General features: G+C 40.2%; 1 protein-coding gene across 1 annotated transcript in view; it reads right to left on the bottom strand.

Moving 5' to 3' along the window:
* CACHD1 (cache domain containing 1) overlaps positions 1-22210 on the bottom strand; it is a 200334-nt gene that overhangs the window by 58396 nt on the left and 119728 nt on the right. The window contains exon 4 of the mRNA XM_077892133.1: positions 15835-15941. Within this exon, the coding sequence (XP_077748259.1) occupies positions 15835-15941 (107 nt within the window). The remainder of the gene's footprint in view (positions 1-15834; positions 15942-22210) is intronic.

The raw sequence follows: 22210 nt of genomic DNA, 5'->3' as shown, positions 1-22210 counted from the left end.
TCCACTCTGTTCCCCCGCCGAATCAGTCATGGAGGACACATTTACTATGGGTAGTGCCCTGCTTTACATGCTGTGAGATACACACACAGCTGAGCCAAAGACAAGCCTTATGTACTAACTGATATGCTAGGAGACTTCTATAGTGGGAAACAGAACGGAAAGCCATTCAGTGGGAGGAGGAGCCTGGGCAAAAGCAAAAAGCAAGCTCTGAAGGCCACGCGGCCATCCTTGAGCCCGGCTCAGAGGTCGGCAAACTTCTGCGAGGGCTGCAGAGTAAAGAACTCTGGCTTTGTTGACCACGCAGGCTTTGTTGCAACCCACCCAACTGTGCTGCTGTAGTGCCAAAGTGGCCAAGGACATTCCGTTTTGTCTTGTGCCCATACAGTTTATCTACAATCGGTGGCAAGCTGGATCTGGTGAGTGGGCCTTTGATTTTAGTGCTGGTCCTCTGAACACACCATGTGAAATGCACTACGTGGAGGACTTAAAAGCATGTTCGGTGTCTCACGCCGTTAGTAATTACCCTGCCAAACAGACACAGAAAAAGGGTAGATCTTATCCATGAAAATCTAGGAGCAACAAAGTATTCTCCCCAAGTTACAGACAAAGAACCCAGCGGAGTCTTCTGGCCTCCCGGAGGTTTCACAGGGAGTAAGACGGCAGTCAAGTGTGTGTGACCGCAACGCCGGTCCCCACTGCACTCCTGCCAGGCAACCTTAGCAAGGGCAACACCTGGACCAGTGTGACCACTCTCTCCCCTGGGACCTACGGCTGACGTGCATGCAGGGAAACATGGAGGCAGCCTTCTCTCTGAGGGTCTGAAACCTTCACCTTGATCTCATGTAAGCGCTGTTCTTCGGGCAGCCCTGCCAACCCTGCAGTAACCGGCAAACACTGCCTTTGGAAAGTAAAGCTCAATGACCTCATTTAAAAGTAACATCTGTAACAATAAACAGGCTACAGTGAGACTATTAAAAGGGGAGCCTATGAGAGCAAGAATGTTTTAAAAATAAATCAGAATTCATACAGTGCATGATACATTTAGTCTCACCGGAGAAGATCATTCTGGTTCCTTATAATCATTCCAGCACTAGAGCATCAGTATAAGGCAAGGTTCCTCAAGCCCTCCTGCTGAGAACTCCTTTGGCATCTGATGACATTTCATCCATTATTCGGTACTAGTAGAAGATGATGAATAGGATGGTAACAAGGACCCCAGGGCCCAGAAGCAATCTATCACTGTAGTGTGCACCCCAAGTGGGCCCCTCTCTGACCTAGATATTGGAGGTGAAGGATGGCCCTATTTTCCGCATAGGCACAGGCAACCCCATTCTTTAGGAGTCAGTGAGGTGTTCGGGCCACTGGATAACTTGGGCTGGGGTCCTGCATGCTCACTCTGTCCTCAGCAATGCTGGATGCTGTCCAGGAAAAGGCTGGGCATACATCCAGCCTGTTGGCCCACAACGCACAGCATTAGGCTTTAAGCTATCAACAGGAAGGGCCTGTATTTGTCTCAACTGCTCTGCACATCTACCTCAGACAGACACACATGAAGGTGGCAATGAACGGCTTTGTCCTCACTCCAAGCTCATCTCCAAGACAGAAGCTACCACACCCTCTGAAATTCTCCAGCATCTCACCTCTCCCACCTTCTAGTTAGTGTTATCATTGTTCTGGCAACTTTTCATTCTTCCAGCCCTAGATTGTGAGATTCGTGAGGGCGAGATCTGGGTCTGAGTCAGCTCTGCGCCCGGAGCAGAGGTGCTCGGTTCTCTTCAAGTGAAGGCACAGGCTCTGTGAGAGCTGTGGGGTTGGTGTCCCCAGCGCCTGGGCTGGGAGGGTCTGCTCAGAAGTAGTGTTTCTCAACCTTTTGTGATACGTTTAATAAATTATAAAATCTTACTCTAATGCCAAATTCCGTTGAAAATAAATATGGTGATTCAATCAAAACAGAGCAATGATAATTCTAAATAGGTTTTAAAATGACCGACACTCTGATCTCCCAACACTACTGCCAATATAATAGGTACAGAAATAGGTAAAGGGAAAGAGAGAAAAGGCCTGCTTGTCTGATGGTTTCAGGGGACTATACATGTCAAAATATATCAATTGTATATATTACACATGTGAAGTTTATTGCATATCAATGATGCCTCAAAAGGATTGATTTGATGGTAGAACAGTGAAAATTTACTGAGTACCACATAAACTAGTTCTATATATGGTGTGCTGCTTTTTGTAATTACTTTATGAGTTTGTTGTTATACTCATTTTATAGATGCAGAATCAAGGCCCAAGTCATGGTTTGACCTAGGTGTGTCTGCCTCCAAAGCCCTTGCTCTTTCAGCTACGGTGCAACCACAAGGTCACTAAATACATGTTGGATGAATTAGCAATCACTAGATAAGTACACAGAGTATTTTTTGAGAAGCAAAATAAATATATAAATACGTTGGTGTTTTTCAATCAAAATAATCAGCTGCATTAGTTTGTAATGACACAGTGTAAATAAATGCAGTTAAGAAGACACTTGACAGAAAAAAATTGAAGGAAGACATAGGCTAAAGTGAGCATTTAATCTTGTAAGAAAAACCAAATGGTGCAACTGCTTAAAGGGGCACACACCAGCTGAAGAGTCCAACGTCATGGGGTTCGCCAGTGACCCCACAGGCTGGCTTAACTGGCAAATACCACAGACATATACACTGTAGCTCAGAAGGCAGACTCAAGTTAAATATAGAACTCATGACTCTGAGTGACACCAAACCATAAAAAGCATATCTTAGATAATAGGAGTTTTTATGGGACTGAGAAACTATACTGCTGAGAACTCTTAATTATTCTGAAGGTGTTCGACCAACTGGAGAGGTCTTTCACTGTCAGAGTGAATGAACATAAGAAAGCCAGTTGGAACAAAGTCCCAATGCTGTTCTGTACTTTCTATTTAATTTGGGTTGGCACTTAGGAACTAGAAGGAAGACCCTGATAAATCAGAATGGACTGGGAGTAGGGAGCCATGGGTTTTGGTCCCATCTCTAAGACTAGCAAGCTCTCTGACCTTAAATTTATTCACTATACAGAATCCAAAGGCATCTTTCTAAAATGGAAATCAAATCTCACCCAAAATCCTTCAGAGGTTTCCCACTGTGCTACAGCTAGCATTAAATCCAAACCCAATAAGGCCCTGCACCATCTGGCCCCTTCCTACTCTCCAACCTCACTTTTACCTTCAACTCACTCACTACACTGTACATCAAGAGCTACTTCCTTCAGTTCTGCACACGTGCTGATCTCTCCATACAAGGTGATCCTTAGACTTGAAATCAGTCTTTTTACTTTCTCAGAGAGATCTTCCCTGGCCACCCTTGATTATTATCCTAATAGCACCCAGTATTGTCTTTCAAAGCAAAGACTGGTAATGGCCAGTGTATTGATTTTTGTAGTGATGTTTCATGTCTCCCATGCAGACTTACTGCAGGCTCCATCAGGGCAGAAGCCAAATCCTGAGCCAAGTTCACCACATTCCCAAAGCCTGGTGCATGCCTGGTTTTTAGGATGCACTGAGTCAGTAACTGCTAGATGAGCCAGTGAGTGACAACCTTGGCCAAGGCTCATCACCTCTGTCCCCCATGAGATTTCATAATTTCCTCATCTCTATTCTCTGAGTAATGGATTTGGACAAGGTATCTCCAAAGACCCTCTAGAAACCAAAGAGAAGAAGGGTAAAGAATGAAAGTCAACAGTAAGGAACGAAGTACAAAGATTCGCAACTAGAAAGGACAAATTTCTACCTAGCTTTGATCAAGTTTATGCAAAAGGAAAAAAAGTGTGTGTGTGTGGGGGGAGTATTCTTACTTCCTAGTAACTTAGGATAACTTAGTAGGTCAGCACTAAGAGATTGTTATTATTGACCCAAGACTAAACAAAATGTCCAAACAGTACCAGGAAATGTTTAGACAGAATGACAGAAAACTTTCTAATCGGCCTTTAACAAATGAGGAAGTACCTGTGAAAGCTCCTTGTTCTTTAAAGGCAAGTTCTGCTCCTCTGGTCTCCTATGTAACCTTCAACAAATTTACTATTTTTCTCTTATAGTTCCCATGCTAATTCTAACGAAGACAAACAATTTCACCATACCTATTGGCTTATTTTTCTTTGCCACAATACACAACCTGTAGTTGGAAAAGCAGCTTTAAAAATGTGGCTTTTGGGGCGTGGCCCACTGGCTCAGTTGGTAGAGCATGAAACTCGATCTCGGGGATAATGAGTTTGAGCTCCGTATTGGAAGAAGAATTTACTTTAAAAAAATGTGCCTTTCCCCTTCTCAGGCATTCTTTATTTCCCATTTATTTGAGTCTCAAGATTTGCCTGGATAGTGTAATATACTGTCTGTGGAAAATTCTAACATATGGGCCCCAGATCCCCTGGCCCCCAAATATTTCCCTTCCAATTTCACCATCTACATCTGACCAGTTCTTAGATCAGCCTCTCTAGTCAAAACAAAACCATGTCCCCAACCTCCTTGCCTGCCCTCTTTAATGCTTAAACCACCAGATTGATGAGAGAGACAGATTACAAACTGCTTATAGCTGGGTTGTGACTTTGTTTTTTCCTGACAATATTATCCACCAAAGGTAGGAACACAAAGAAATGCTCTATAGGAGAGAACTTGTTGCCTTCCACCTCAAGGAACTCTGGCCTTTCTGATGCCCAGCCCAATTTGCTCAGCAAAACACATAAAGCTATGTACCTCCCACACCTTGCCAAATATAAAATACAAGAGCTGTCCTAAATACACAGAATGACAGACACACAAAAACACAAACATTCCCCCAAAAGACCAGAAATTACGTAGCACCTTTCTGTAGTATTCTGTGCAACAGCAATCATTTTGGAGTGGAATAAAATAAACATTTTGAGGGCTCTCAGCAAAATTTCTGGCATTATACCCTATATCACATCTTCCAAGTCCTACTCCTAGCTCACATCCAGAGCATCATTTTATCACACATTTTATCACGCACTATTTCATGGATCTTCAGGAAATGCTTACGATTTTCAGGAGTGGTAGGCATATTGAATATTTGACTATGTACCAAGCACTTTGCTATGTCTTTTATATATATTATCTCAGTTAATTCTTTTTTTTTTTTTTTTAAGATTTTATTTATTCATTCATGAGAGACACACACAGAGAGAGAGAGAGAGGCAGAGACATAAGCAGACGGAGAAGCAGGCTCCATGCAGGGAGCCTGATGTGGGACTCAATCCCGGGACTCCTGGATCACACCCTGGGCTGAAGGCAGGTGCTAAACTGCTGAGCCACCCAGGGATCCCCTATCTCAGTTAATTCTTATAACAACCTTTTGAGGTAGGTTTATTATTCAGGAAACCAAGGTTAATTTTCCCTCTAATTGTATATGATAGCTAGGCAAGAGCTGGAATAGGTGGAGCTTTACCAAGGAGATATTATTCCCATTTTATAGCTAAACATATTCTGGCTCAGAAAGGGAAGAGTGACTTAAGCTCCGACCCTTGAATGGGATCTAGATCATGTAGCCCAGTAATTCTTCTACCACAATGACCATGCTAGCTAAAACCCGTTGTCAAAGTTAGATTAATGACAACTGGCTCAGATAATCCCACTGTACTTACATTGGTCTAATACTAAGGAGAGAACATCCTCAAATCTCAGGCTCTGCTTCAAACTCACAGCAGTTTATGTCCATTCTAGATTATCTACATAATGCAAAAATAATCATTCCATTATGTCCTTGATTCATTTAAGACAGCCTGGGTCATGGGCTCAGAGAATAAATGAATAAACTTCTGAGGCAATCCAAAATCAGTATAGGATCTACTACTCTCTATCCTCTTCTTTTTAATAGATTACTCCCAGCGGATCCAAAGATCCAGGTGATCTCCAAATATTCATGGAAGGGGTAAGATAAATTTAACAGAGTTCTCAAAGCCTGGCTGATCATTATAATCAGCTTTTGAAACCTATAAATTCCCAAAACTTTACCAAGCCAATATTCTGAGTTGCCAAGTCTGCGTTGGGGGGTCAAAGAATAGGTATTTTTTGACAAAGCACTCCAGATGACTCTGATGATCAGCCAAATTTGGGACAACTGGACCAAGACATTTAATTCCATTGTCCCATCCATTTCCTTAGTTTTACTTTTTTCCTCCACTGTTTTCAGCATATAATCATTTTCAAGTTTTCCTAACTTAAAAAAATGATTATCAATAAAAATATATAAATAAATAAAATAATAAATAAAACTCTTCCTTTACCCTATTTCTTCCCTATGTTATCAGGGACCTTTCTCCTTTTTCTCAGCCAAGTAATTTGGAAGAGTGGTCTACACTGATTCTCCGTTTCCTGTCATCTCATTTATCCCTCATCTAGTCATTTTGCCTATGCCATCGTCACCTCTCTCTAATCCTACTTTTGGATTTACATGTAATAGTCTACTCCAGTTTTCTCCTTTTCCCAGGCCAAATATGCTTCCATTCATTTTCCACAAAGCTCTCTTGCTTGCACTGCTTAAAATCTGTCACTTGGTTAACTTCAAACTAAAAAACAAACCAAACAAAAACCAAACCCAAACCAAACTCCTCAGGGTCATATACAAGTAGTTAAAATCTGGCTTAGCGCTACCTTCATTTACTGTTACCACTGCCCTCTTCCATAATGATCCTGGATTGTGGTGGCTGCACTTTTTATAGATTTCTAATTGGGAGATATACTTAACACAGGCATATCACCTGAATAATTCCTATAGTCTTTTAAGGCGCATCTCAACCTTACAATCTGGGTCAAGCGCCCTTGCTTATCTTTATCATTATAACACTTAGCATGGTAATAATGATAGTTGTCTGTTGATTTTCTCCTTCTCTTCATTCCCCTTGATACATACACATAATACAATTAGGTTGTGAGCTCTGAGGATAAAACCTCTGTCTTGATTATCTTGGTGTCTGCCACAGTAACGGCCTTATAGAGGTTATTTTAGAGAAGCTCTTTATGAGAAACTACAAGGAGGGAGTCATGGTTGATTCTGGGTCTCAAGCTTCAGTGACCTGTAAAATGAAGCTTTTTTTTTTTTTTTTAAGATAAAAAAAAAAAACTATTCATGAGACACAGAGACATAGGCAGAGGGAGAAACAGCTCCCTTCGGGGAGCCCAGTGTGGGACTCCATCCCAGGACCCCGGGATCACAACCTGAGCCAAAGGCAGACACTCAACCAGTGAGCCACCCAGGTGCCCCAATGAAGCTGCTGTTAATGGACATACAGAACACGGGTGGAGGAGGAGGTTTGGGTTGAAAGGGTAGAAGAGTATGGGTTTGATTTTAGACATAAAGAGTTTGAAGTATCATAGCTAGAATACAGGGATGGAGATACTCCTTTGTCCTAAGCTTCTATGGTAGGAAGCTCACTAGACTAGGAGTCAGGACATAATGTTTAGTCATCTCAACACAATTTGTTGTCTGACTTTAGGTAGATCAGTTATCTGTGGGCCTGTTTCTCATCCATAGAGTGGATACATGTCTTTGGTATCTATGGTAAGACAAAAATATTAAATGGTTTATGAAGTGCTAAGAAGTAACAGATTGATTTTCTTGTGTACATTGTGTATTTGGATTCGGCATAGTTTGGATCATGCAAATGCAGGATGGTATCATTCATATGCATAGCCTGTGTTACCCTATATACCTGAGATATTTATGTATGCTAATTTGCTGTGAAACTAAAGAAACCATCTCATTTATTCCTCATCTAGTCATTTTGCCTATGCCATGGCCACCTCTTTCTAATCCCACTTTTGGATTTACATGTAATAGTCTTGCAAGCTACCCTGCAAGCAAATCACAATCAATTCTTTTCTTTCCTAAGGTCCTTCAAAATTCTTGGTCCTTCCTATAAAAATGAAACAGAAACACAAAATTCTAGTTTCATTCATTCATCAATAAGTATTTGCTGTGTACCTGCTATGGGCAGGTCACTATATTGGGAACTTGACATACAAAAAATAAATTAAAAAGGGATGCCTGGGTGGCTCACTCAGTGAAGTGTCTGCCTTCGACTCAGGTCATGATCCCAGCGTCAGGGGATCCAGCCCAGCATCCAGCTCCCTGCTCAGTGGGGTATCTGCCTTCTTCCTCTCCCCGTTCCCCACTTGGACACTCTCTAGTTCTCACTCTCTCAAATAATTAAATAATCGTTTAAAATTTAATTAAAAAGAGCAGAGGGTCAGCATAAAAACTGAAATTTCTAAGAATGTACCACAGAATAAAGTGATAAAGAAGAGAGTGTTGTGCCAACCCAATTCTGAATGACCACCCCAGCCTCTCAACTCCCTTGGAGGTGGCTGAGGACCTCACCTCAGCCTGACTGGTCCCACCCCTCAATCCTGCTTCCTTCCCTCTCTCCATAGGCTGCCAGTCTCCATCTCAAAGTGTGGGCCTAGTAAACTCAACCAGTACAACCGACAAAGAATTCTACCCGTGAAAGTCAGGCAAGATGACAAGGAATTTGGGCCCTGAGGAATGAGCAATATTTTATGAGTCAGAGAAGGCAGGCACTATATTCTGGGATAAAACAGTCACAGGAGTGAAAGCATGGAGGAGTGACAGATTAAGGATTCGAAGAAATGAAAGCTACCCCCTGAGGGCAGGAGGAAGGGGAAAAGAAGATGGCATTGAAAGGCCTCCACCTTTATCTTATAGGTGAGCCACCAGAGGTTTTTCAGAAATGGAGTTATAGAGCAGATATTTGCAAAATACCTACAGTATGCAGGATATATTGAAAAAAGAATAAAAGCAGGGAAAACTTTCGGGAGGTTTCTGTATGAATTCATCTTCTAGAAAGGTCTACAAAGATCTAGGTTTATGGCATTAATAGTGCAGAAGACAAAAGGGATTCAAGACACATCTCTGAACTATGGACTGTGAGCCAGGTTGCCCCTTTAATGAAGAGGGGACAATGACACCTATGTCACAAGTCAGCATGACAAGCGAGAAGGGCACATGGTAAATGCCTAGTGAGGTGACTTGTACATAGTAAATACTTAATAAATATTCACTCACTCACACTCTCATTTGATCACTGACTTAAGAGAAGTTAAGTCTGTTAAAACTTGGAGAAGTACTGGGTTGAAAAAGGTGAGGAAATAGTCCCAATATAACCAGGATGGAGGTACTGCTAATCGGGATAGCGAGCCTAGCTGGGAGAGAGGTTTAGAGAAAATTTTGTTTTAATTTTTGAGGTAGCTACAGAATTATCACAGAGACATGTGTCTTAAAGTTGGTTACTCAATACATAAGCTCAAATAGGCCATGGCTGAAGAGAGATTTGGAATTCCTCAGCATGTGGCAGGAGCTGAGGTGCTGGCTAAATTGAGAATATTTGGGGAGATAACACTTATAAGCGGGGGAAGGTGGTTAAGAGAGGACCTGTGGGGACATCTACCTGAGGAGAAAGGAGCTTAAGAAGAAAAATGAAAAGGTCTGAGCAGAGAAGAGGATAAATGCCACAGAACAATTTCATGGAAGCCAAAGGATGATAGAACTTCAAAACAAAAATTTACCTGTCAACTACTACACAGGGGTCAGGGAAACTGTGGAGGGGTCACTTGGAATCCTTCCAGAGGGAGTGATACAGTGAAAAATTGGGACAATCTGAATGGTGAACTGGAGTAGATGGATTAATTCAAAGATGTTCTACAATCATTCCCACCAGGATCTACAAGTAAATTTATTTACATATATATGAAGGAATGTTCAAGATACATTTCTTAACTAAAGCCAAACCAGGCTATATCCAATATGATATGTATTATGAGAGAATATATGAGGATATGTGTGACTAACAAAATCTTCTGAAATCAGTATAATAGGGTTGCTGTGACAAAATATAAAAAAGACTAGACTTTGAAGTAGCTTGCATTATAGGAATAGAACAAAGGAATACTTAATTTTGTGTATATGTGTGACACACATACACACACAAATATATACTGAATTATATAGCCTCAATAATCTGGATTTCTAAGTAACTGAATAGTTTTTAGGTGTTATACAGATAATTACCACATCTGTGATGACACTAATGCAATCACAAAGCTGGGGCAAATAGGCATAAAAATAAACTAGAAATTCCTAGGTTGGTTGATTTTTATTCTTTTATTTTAGGTTTTTAGGAAGAACATAGCTTTTCACTGCATTGGCATTAGCATATTGAATAGATAATTTTCATGACATTTTAAAGAAGGGAGGAAAAACCTACAACACAGAGCCAATCTTTGTCATTCACAGAAGGAAGTGATGAAGCCACTGAAACTAGCAGCAGTCTCCAGCCTCCAGTGCCCACCTGTACCTCCTGCAGCATTTACCGTTGTAACATGACTTACAGATGCCCCTTACACCCCGTGAATCCCATTTCTCAATGTAGACTGCAACGCTACCAAGATCGAAGTTTGCAACTTCAAATGATGTCTTTAAATCAAACACAATAAAGAAAGTCCAGGCACTTTTCTTTTGGCAAGAAAGACTAACTCCCACTCCACTCATACCTCCATTGCATAACTCAAGAGAGCAAGAGGCAACTTTCCTTGGATTCTTCAAATAAATTCTCTTTAGGGATCAGGCTACGCACAAGAAAATAGCTCAGCAGGAATTAAAAAAAGAGAGAGGGAGGGAGGGAGGGAAACTAGGGATAAAAGCAGGAAGGAACCTGAACAAAACATTATCAGCACCATAATGTAACGTGTGCACTGTCAAATGCTAGTTGCTTGAATGGAATCAGGGACAAGGAGTCAATATGGAAAGTTGAGATCTGGCATGGTTTAAGAAAAAGAATACACGAGTGTGTTGGATGGATGGACACATGACCTAGTTTTGGGTAAATGAAGCTAAGAATGGTTTACAATTTATGGGAGTCTGTTTCCAGCTAGTCTGAAAGGCAACCTGAAACTGTGCTATCAATTAGGGACCCATTGATGGATTATATACAGTCTGAAAGAGCCTGAGGCTGGACATCTTACAGATGTAAATATCAGACATGTAATAGCCCACGAAATACATTAATTCTTTTCTGAAAGGGGGCATGAGCTGGAGAGGAGGAAAAGGGGGAGCTCTGAGGTTACCCTCCAGCATCTACCACTCCTCTTATATTACAAATGACTGCTCAAGAATGTGGACTTTGGGATGCAGCCACTGGCTTGGTGGAATGTCACACAACTTCAAATGCAAGCAAGTCAGTTCTCAAATACCTGAACATTGTCAAAAACTGCTTGTAAATCTAGCTATGTCAACTACACTGAGAACAACTCATTAGGTAGGATGTTATACTTGAGATGTGCTTTTAGAAACAGCAAAATTCAAGATCTGATGATCTTTAACCGTATACCTCTGACCTCACCATCTTCTTTCTCCCCTCCTAATTTTTCAACCTCTCTATCCCTTCACAGATAACTACTGTAATGAAACAGCATTTTGTCAGGATTCCCAATTACATGTGCAGCTGAGTTCTGCTCTAAAACCTCATTTATAGATGACAAACCTATTATAAAAGGTCTTCAATGACTCTTCTTCCTCTGGCTTACTCTTGGCTGATGATCTTGCTTCCTAAGTCTCTGAGAAAACAAAATCACTACGAAGGGGAAGTCTCTGCATTCCCTACACTACATGGATCATTATGGGGATCCCTGTACACTTGCTCTTCCTTCCCTCCTCTTATTAAGAACGAACAGTGTTTTTGGACCCTCTCCCTGGAATCGCACCAACTCTTGCCTAATCAAGAAAAAGGCTCCAATAATTGTCTCCCCTATTGCTTCTGGGTCTTTTGCTTTCCTCTACTGGATCATTCCCTTGGCACATAACCTTGCTGTAATTTCTTTTAATTTAAAAACACCCTCGGGACTCCACATGGCCCTCCAGGTTTCCTTTCAACAAACTTTGGGATTTTTCTTTTCTTTCTTTTTTTTTTTTTTTTTAAGATTGTATTTATTTATTCATGAGATACACACACACACACACACACACACACACACACACAGAAAAAGAATGAGAGAGAGAGGCAGAGACACAGCAGAGGGAGAAGCAGGCTCCATGCAGGGAGCCTGACATGGGACTCGATCCCGGGTCCCCAGGATCATGCCCTGGGCTGAAGGTGGCGCTAAACCACTGAGCCACCCAGGCTGCCCACTGGGATTTCATATACTGTTTCCTGCTCCTCTCATCCCTTCTTAAGAGCTTGAACCAACCAGGATCAGCCTGTCATTCTATTATACCAAACAGTCCTTGTCAAGATCATCAATGACCTCCATGTTCCTAAATCCAGTGTCTGCTTTCTTAGCCTTCATCATACTGGGCCTACTTAATCCAGTTGATCTCTTCTGGCTTCTTGAAATACTTTTTTCACTTGGATTCAAGAAGATGGCTCTCTTGGTTCTACCAGATTGACTTCCTTCTCAGATTCCTTCACTGTAACCTCTTCACTTCGGTGACCTTTACGTGGTAAAGCATCCCAAGACTCAGTCCGGAACCTCTTCTCTTTTTTACTCACAGCCACTTGCTAGGTGATCTTTTGGGTCTCATGATTTATTACCTATACACAATGAATCTCAAATCTCAATCTGGAGTCTGACCCATTCCCCAGACTCCAGACTTGTATATTCGACTTGTGATTATCGAATGTGTACCTCAAATTTCACTTTTCTAAATCTGAAATGCTGATTTCCTGCTTGCCACTGGTATTCCCCACCCTGATAAATGGCAACTCTGTCCTTGTTGACAAGGCCAAATATCTTGGAAGTCCTTCCCAGTTCTTCTCTTCCTCTCACATACTCTCCCCCACCCTCATTCAATTCATCAGCAAATCCTAATGGTTCTACCTGCAAAACCTATTCAAAATCCAATCTCTTCTCACCACTGCCTCTGTTACTACACTATGAGCCACTGCCATCTGCCACCTGGATTTTGGAATAACCTCTTAAATGGTTTCCTGGCTTCCACCATTGCCTTGCTATAATCTATTCTTGTCATAGCAGTTCATAAACCTTTTAACCTAAGTCAAATCATGACTCTGGATAAGCCCTTTTTGCTCCTTGCCCCCACCTCTCCTCCACCATGACCTCTATTCATAGCAAAAGCTAAAGTCCTTCTAAGGGCCAGTAAAGTCAGGTTCTTGGTAACCTGGCCCCCAACTGCCTCTCTGGTCTCATCTTCTACGGTCAATCCTTGTTCACTGAATCACAGTTATACTGGCCTTCTTGCTGAGCACACTGAACATTCTCCTAACTCAAACCCTTTGCCTGGATACATTTCTTCCAGTTATTCTTATGGTTTTACAACCCCACTTATTCAGATCTCACTGATGAGTCCTTTTATAAAGTAATAAGACTCCTTCTCTCCTTTCTTTCTCCCTCCTCTCCCCTCCCATCCCATTCCATTCCCCCTGCCGCCAGCCAAAAGTACCATTATGTCTTATCCCTGTGTTACTTTTCCTCCATAATATTCACCATCAGATATATGTATATTTACGTGTCCTTTTGTTTAAGATTTGTTTCCTGGCTCCTGGAATGTAAGCTCTTTGCTTTCTTTATAACTGACCTAGGACAAAGGAAAGTGTTTACCACTACTTGATAGGTGTACAATAGGACTATTAATGATGGAGAAAGATTTCAATAATACACTCATTATTAGAAACAATGAATAGATATAAAACAAGGCAATGAGGATGGAGCCCTGGCTGCAGCAGCTTCCAGATCCTCCAAGGTCTGGCCTACCAAGGTGAAGGATCCTGGCAGGACAGTGTCGCTCTGGTTCCCAAATAAGCATGCACCATCCTCATGTGGCCCCAGCCTACACCTTATTATTGTCCCAATTATACAGTCAGAGGGTAATGGAGCTTTGTCTAGAACCCTGACATCCATTTGAGGATCTATTGTCAGATTCATATTACGAAAAGTACCGTCCACCAGAAAGAAGTGAAAATATATTGGGAGGTAGTAATTCCTTCTTGCTTTATTTTCCCCTGATTATAAAAGCAATGCATGCTTAGTTTAAAATTAAGAAAACTGGGGTGTCTAGGTGGCTTAGTCAGTTAAGCATCTGTCTTTGTCTCAGGTCATGATCCCAGAGTCCTGGGATTGAGACCCATGCCAGGATCCTTGCTCAGTGGGGAGCCTGCTTCTCCCTCTGCTGCTGCTCTTCCTTGCTCATTCTCCTTTCTCAAATAAATACATAAAATATTTAAAAATATATGAAAATTGATAAGTACAAATACCTATTCCATCACTAAAAGATAACAATTAACATTTATGTGTCAGCCCTTATAGATCTTATGTATGTAAAGAAGGAATGGGCTATATTTTTTCCTTATTAATTCAAATAGCCAGAAGTGAACACATATTATAAAAATTTTGGCTCAGATCATGATCTCATGGGTCATGGGATCAACTCCCCTGTTGAGCTCTGCCCCTCCACCCCCATGCACAAACTTTATCTAATAAATAATTTTTTAAAAAAAATTGCTATTTCAAGCTCCAGTCTTCAGACCCAGCAGTGTATCTTGTGTTACTAAGCATAACTGAGGGAAAGAGGTAAGCACTGAATTTGAGAACTAGAAAACTCAAGTTCTAGCTCTGTGCTCTGTGCCAGCTATGGAATCTTCCATAATTCATTTACCCTGCCCATTCCATGTCCTTCTGTACTCTTATATTTTGTTATGAAAAATATTTTCAATTGAGCTTCTTCTGTGGTAGTTAACCACATCTACTCCTGCTCCAGATGGCCTCTAAATTCCCTAATAACTAAAAACAAAACAAAACCTGAATCCGTTACATATTGGTCTATATGTACCTGGCATATTTAGGTTGACCATTTAGCCAACAGCTAGACTTTTAATATCCTTAAGCGATATTAAGCTACAGTTCTTTCCTTCCAGATTTACTAGATTACCTGGTTTGTGTATACAACTCCCAAAGGCTACCATTCTCCCCATGGGCCATGACTGGATGGGGCTCTAAAAGTAAATATTTTGTTCCTTCAGGGTTTATATGTCTGCAAGAGATCTGGAATTTGGGAAATACAGTTCTTCATATTTAAGATTATATCCTTCATTTTCCAGTAATAAGAGAAGTCGTAGGATCCTTCTGAGCCTCAGATTTGAGGATTGAAACCAGTAGGTCATCTCTAAAGAGATTTCCAGCTCTTAAAAGGGAAGCTTTTTGATTCTGAAGCCCACCAATCAACAAGTGTGCGTAGCAAGACAAGTAGAGACATATAGACTGGAAAACCATGACAAGAAAGCAGAGATACCAAATCTCTTTGGAACTACACATAATTATATATACAGGTACCCTAGTAGTTATTACTACTGCATATGACTAAGTTTTAACAAAACCGAGAACAATGCTCAGCACCCTGGCACTGTTTATTAGTAGAAATGCTCCCTTACCATTCTTCCCAAAACAAATTAAAAATTACAAATAGGGAATACAAATTCAATACTTTTTAATGCAAAGGTAGCTGGGTCTCTAAAATAACCTTTAAAATAATAAATGTAAAACTCCTAATGAACAAGATAATGGATTGAAGAGCCGAGCCATATGTATACTATACAATAAAAACTCAGTACAGGTCAGCTGGATTTTCTTTTTCCTTTCCTTCTTTTGAGTGTCAACTTCCCAGAAAGAAATACCTAATTTTAGGTATATGTTATTTTCTCTTCAAATCTTAAGGGGAAAAAATCTAAAGCAATACATTTATTCAACTTAAATGTGGTGGAATATAGTTCATCTTTATAAACCAAGAGATTACTGACCTGAATTTAAATCTCGTCCTGGATTGAAGGCTCGGCTATTAACAGTAGTAGAAAGTCGATCGCAACTAATTGTTCTAGATACATTGGTATTAAAGTTCCCATCAAATCTGAAACAATAGAAGAGAATTAGCAATATTTATTTAAGTGGTTATTAAATTAAAACCAAACCAACAAAATAATTGATATCATATATGAAATAAGGCAGCTCATAATAAACAGCAAATTGTTATTTAGACTTTAAATATTGAAAAAAATCATTTCAGAACAGTATGGGAAAAAAATATATGCTTCTAGAAGGCTTTAGAAATCAAGTTCAGTCTAAAGAGATAAAAATAACCATCCTTTCATCCAATTCTCGCTGCAATGAATTTGAGTCAAGTACTATCAATAAAATCATACAGAAAACAGATTTGACAAAATTCAGACTTAAGCTATGATGTTATATATGAAACAATTCTTTAAATTAAAAACCAGTGACTAAGAACAAAAATAGTAAGTAGTGAAGGCAAAAGAATGTTTGTGGAGGCGGCAACACCTAGACTTTGATTCCCTGCTGTCGCTATTAAATGTGTGACTCTCAACAAACTTCAACTTGTCTGAGCTTTTTTTTTTTTTTTAACCTAAGGAAGAAAATTTTTAAAAAGTGAGAGAGATAGGGCAGCCCGGGTCGCTCAGCGGTTTAGCGCCACCTTCAGCACAGGGTGTGATCCTGGAGTCCCGGGATCAAGTCTCACATCGGGCTCCCTGCATGGAGCCTGCTTCTCCCTCTGCCTGTGTCTCTGCACCAGCCCCCCCTCTCGTTCTGTGTGTGTCTCTCATGAATAAATAAAATCTTTAAAGGAAAAAAGAAAAAGAGAGAGAGATAAAGTTCCTCTCATGGTATAGAACACAAAGTTTGCATCTTCTGGATTATACTGTAAAAAAGGTCACAATCTTTTTGATTTCCAATGAAGTGCAATGCTAGGAGTAGGACTAGAACATCACTAGTACCCTGACTAGTTGCTGATAAATAAATAATAGTGTAATCAGGATCCATATCCTAGAGCAAACAATCTGCAACAAAGTAAAAAGAAAATGCTCCATCTCAATCATATACAGTCCCTATGAGTATTTTTTCCTACGAGTATTTTTTAAGTAAACTTAATCCAGAAGTAACGAAAGCAAAAAAATCTTAAATTTCTAAATAGCTCAATTAGGATTTTATAAACTGAAAAGACTCACGAATTTTTAAGAGTTCCCCAACCAAATTAACTTAAGCTGAAATTAGGGTTTTTAAAATGTGTAGCTCAGCTTATAAATACCATTGATGTAATTCCATTTATGCAGAGAAGCTATACGACCTAGAAGAAATACTCCTAAAAATCAAGATCCACTTGGTTATTCACATGAGCTTTGATTAATGTCAATCACATCTCAATATATAAAAATTACTACGTTGAACTGATTGTATAAGCAAGGGGACTAGGTCTTCACATGGTGTGTTGGGTTCCAAAAATGAAAGTTTTGCTTGAATACTTATCATCTTGCAGGAAGAGGTAACTGGATTTTAAGAGAACTTTAGTTCAGCCTCCAACCCAGTACAGGATTATATCAACGCTATCAATTGTGCTGCCAAGGACACATTTGCTTTACCAACGTGGTTGCTCTTCCTTGGACCTGCTCCAATTTGTCTAGACAAGAGACTGCTGCCTCAAAAGCCACAGATGGAGAGAAAAGAAGAAATTAATACATCAGCAGCTGCCTGTGTGCAAGCAGGCAAAGCAACATAATCTCACCATCCCTCTCTTGTAGCATTTGAATATCTGTATAGCAAGAGTGGCGTTATACAAGGAATTCACTTGCTCTCCTTGCTCTATATAGCCATGTTATGCCAATTCCCTCACATACTTTTTAATAAGACTATAGAATATTTAGGCTTGTGGGCTGGCTATATAGTCTCTATCACAACTGCTACAACTCTGCCACTGTAGTGTGCAACCAACGAGCATTCACAAAAGAATGAGTATGGCTGTGTTCCAATAAAACTTAATTTTCAAAAATAAGCAGTGTGCCAGACTTGCTTTACCACCCTGGGCCCAGATCAGGGCAGTCCAAGAAAATTCTCTGAAGTGACAAAAATGTATTATTTTTGTAATGTCCAATATACTAGCTACACATGGCTACTGAGCATTTGAAATGTAGCTAATACAACTTAGACACTAAATTTTTAAGTTTTTAATTTTGGTTAATATACCAAATTTTCTATGTTGTACAATTTTATCTTAAATGTAAATCATCACTGAATAGTGGTTACCATTTTGGACAAGTACAATTCTGTAAATTTCTCTTGATTATTTACCCAGTCATCCTTCAGGTCTCTCTATTCACTTACTATTCTCCCAGGAAGTCCCATCCTGATTGTGGATGATTTCTCATCTGTATCACTCCATCTTCTCTCAAAGTATATGCCATAATTTTTAATTTGTCTTCATTTGAGTATTTTCATGGGTGGATTTTTATCACTATATGAATAGACAAGATCTCCTTGAAGGCAGGCACCACGTCCTGTTGGTTTTGTGTGCCACTATGTATATGCGACACAGCATTCTTGTCAAACCAGGCATTCCTATTCACTGATTTTCTTTCTTTCTTTCTTTTTTTTTTAATGAACATCCGTGGTGCCGATGCCTAGCCTTGTTCTAGGCTCCCCAGTAGGCTCTGGAAGTCCAAGCAAAAGAGGACCGTAATTTAGATGAATGGTTCGTGATTCCTGAAAGACTAGCCATATCAGAATCACCTGAGCTGCATGTTGGAATGCAGATTCCTGGGATCTACCCTGGAAGAGTCTGATTTACTGAGTCTGAGGGAAGGTCCAGGAATCTGACTTTGGCAGGCTCTCCAGAAAGGAGGAACCCACCAATACTGTCATATAGATTTCTTTAGAAATAAAGCAGTAGGGTGGCTTTCTGTGTAAACACAGGTACTTCAAAGTATGCCTCAAAAATGATAGGCCTCAAAGACAGAATGTCTTCCAGTTTGAATCAAGAGAACAGGTGGGTTCCTCCTTTATTTAGGTAGGTATGCCTGGAACTAACATCTCGACTTTGCCGGACAAATTACAAATCCCTTTTATTTTTCAAAAGTTTTTATTTATCTTTATATCCAAAGTAGGGCTTGAATTCATGACCCCAAGATCAAAAGCAACAAGCTCTTCCAACTGAACCAGCCAGGTGCTCCACAAACCCCTTTTAGACCTATTCACTTCACAGCTGAGAAAAGTGACACCACAAAGAGAGGCTTAAACCCATTGCGTTATAAACTCCCTGTCCATGGATAAGCCACACACCACCCTGCTTAATTTAAATGACACATAACAAAGAGCTTGCGGAAAGGGGTAACTCAGAAGCATTATTGACAATTTCTCCCAAGAGAAGTAGAAGTTTGGTGAGAAGCCCTGCCTCCCTGGATAGAGTCTCCACTGTCAAGACCCAGGCTACCAGCTCAACCCTTGAGAAGTAGATTCCCAGAGCCTTTGTGAAATGAAAGGTTGCTCCTGGGGACCCCGGCAAGGAAATTATTTTTGTAGGTTGTTTTCCTTTCCGTACCGAAAAGATCATCTTGAAGAACATTAAAGACAATAAAACCTGGAAGTAATTCATTAGCAAAAGTGCTCAGTAAACATTTGTGAGTTATAAAAAGGTTTCACAATGTAGTATTTGCCACCAGTAATTTACCCAACCTTCTCTTCCCTCTATCTCCCAAACCTATAGATCTAACCAGATCAGTCCATCAACTGTTGGATCCCAGCCATGATGTCCTCTAGTGTCCACTGCACTCAACAAAGTCCAGCTTTTTAAATTCCATGCTTATGTTTTTTTAGGATTTTATTTACTTTTAGAGAGAGAATGCACACACATGAGCCAGGGGTGAGGGAGAGAGAGAATCTCAAGCAGACATCACGCCCAGTGAGGAACCCAACACCGAGACTTGATCCCATGACCCCGAGATCATGACCCAAGCTGAAATCAAGAGTTTTGTAATCAGGCTTAACGTAAGCCTGATTATGCTAACAATATGTTATCATATTGATGTCTATTAGATCTAGATTGGTTTCAGATTCTATTTATAGCAACAAAATTTTAAAGTAAATTATTATGAGCAAATTATCTTACTTGTTTCATCCTTTCCATATACCAAATAAGGATGTATCAAGTTAGAGATGAGACTCCAAAGACTTTGGTATAGAAGTCGTCTTATGTAAACCTTGCCACACAGCATTTGAACTCCCAGTTCTTTCAAAAGCCTTTCACGTCTTTGAGAAGTCTTAGTTCCCCCACTAGGGCTGTGAGTCACTTGAGGATTTGTAGGTATCTCTCAGGTCTAGCACACTGCTGGCAATGTGTAGTATCCAATAAATCCTTATTGGTGACTAGTGAGGAAGGGCAGAGAGCTAAGTCACTAGAAAGCTCTCAGTATTTTATCCAGTTATATTCATTGAACATCTATGATGAACAAAGCACTGCCACTGTGGCAGAGCATGATTAGGTCATGGTCAGGAACATAGGCCTGAGAGGTACAGGATCTAGATTGGGGTTTGGGTTTAAATTGCATTTTGCTATATAACTCTTGCACATAACTTAGGATTTCTAAGCCTCTGTTTTTCTCATTCATAAAATGGTTATAATAGTATCTATTTCATAGATATCTATTTCATGAGATTGTTTTAAGAATCAAATCAGAAAATGGCTCTTAAGAGCCAGATACACAGTAAGCATAAAATAAATAGTAAGAACTAGTATTAGATGTGTTAGAAGGAGTTACCAGCTACTAAGTGCTCATCATATGTTCCAAGCGCTTTACATGGATTACCTCATCTGATTTTCACAAAGCCCGAGAAAAGTACTATTACCTCCACTTGAATACTTGGAAACTGAGGCACAGAAATGTTAAATCAAGAAGCCCAAGGTTCACAGCTGGGAAGCAAACAGAACCAAGATGTGAACACCTATTCGAGTTCATTCATAATGAATACACTGTAATGTATCTCAATAAATCAACAAGTTATCATTAACATTATCTAAAATAGCTGAAATAGAATTGAATTCTCTCAGAGGAAAAGATTACTCTGAAAGATGATAGAGCACAGGAAAAATCTTTGCTTTTCACTTAACAGAAAATGACAGTAGCTGGAGTGCCTGGGTGGCTCAGTTGTTTGAAGGCCTGCTTTCAGCTCAGGTCATGATCTCAGGGTCTTGGGATCGAGCCCCCACGTCAGGCTCCCTGCTCAGGGGGAGTTCGCTTTTCCCTCTGTGTCTTCCCTCACCCGCTCTTGCTCACTCTCACTCGCTCTCTCACGCGAATAAACAAAAATCTTAAGAAGAATTCTAAAAAAGAATATGACAGTAGCTAAACATAAGGCTTCACAAAGCACAGCTTAAGAGAAAGAGCTCTATGGGCAAATAGAAATATGTGCAGGAAGATGATATTAAAGGCAGGTGTTCTTTATCAATGGTTAATAATTTAAATGCTCATCACCAGCATAGTATGGAATTGGCCATTAGGAGAATTACTTTTTATTATTTCATTCTAGAAAAGCCTCAAGTTCCCCTCCCATTCAGCACTGAAATCTGAGGTGCTTCAGGGAACCAAGGATAGGAGAGTGAACACATACAATCTCTGCACAGAGAAGAGACACAGCTGACCTGGTGCCAGCTCAAAGTAGTTTTCTCCTCCTCCTGGTACCAAAGTTCTTCTCTGAAAGACCCTGGCATTCTGATGAGAGCCTTGAACATTTAAATGGCTTGGGTACAACAAAGATAACAGAAATAAGACAATATCAAGAAAGAAAAAATTGTACCAAATTTTGAAAATTCTCACAATGGGGCAATGAATACAGGATGCAAAATAACATAATGGACAACAGCCACAGCTTAAGGGTTTTTTGTTTGTTGTTATTGTTTTAGATTTATTCGTAAGAGACATAGAGAGAGAGGCAGAGACACAGGCAGAGGGAGAACCAGGCTCCCCATGGGGAGCCCAATGTGGGACTTGATAACACCCTGGGACTCTGGGATCACACCCTGAGCCAAAGTCAGATGCTCAACCACTGAGGCACCAGGTGCCCCCGACAGCTTAAGCTTTACTGTAAAGGTAGGCAACGTGTAATACTGAAACACAACTCAGGAAAACCCCAACTGATGTGGTACAAATACTAAGGCTTCCAGAGACCAAACTTGATTCAAAAATAAAATGTAAAATATCTAAAGAAGTTCTTCTGAAGGAATCCATAGAACAATCCTGATGCTTTAGCATTTAAAAAAAAAAAAAAAAAAAAAAACCTTAAAAAATTAAAAAATTTAAATTAAATTTAAATTTAATTTAAAAAACCTTACAGGAG

Source organism: Canis aureus, chromosome 3, assembly GCF_053574225.1.
Source record: "Canis aureus isolate CA01 chromosome 3, VMU_Caureus_v.1.0, whole genome shotgun sequence".
Classification (NCBI taxonomy): Eukaryota; Metazoa; Chordata; class Mammalia; order Carnivora; family Canidae; genus Canis; species Canis aureus.
This window is presented reverse-complemented; position numbering and strand designations above follow the sequence as displayed.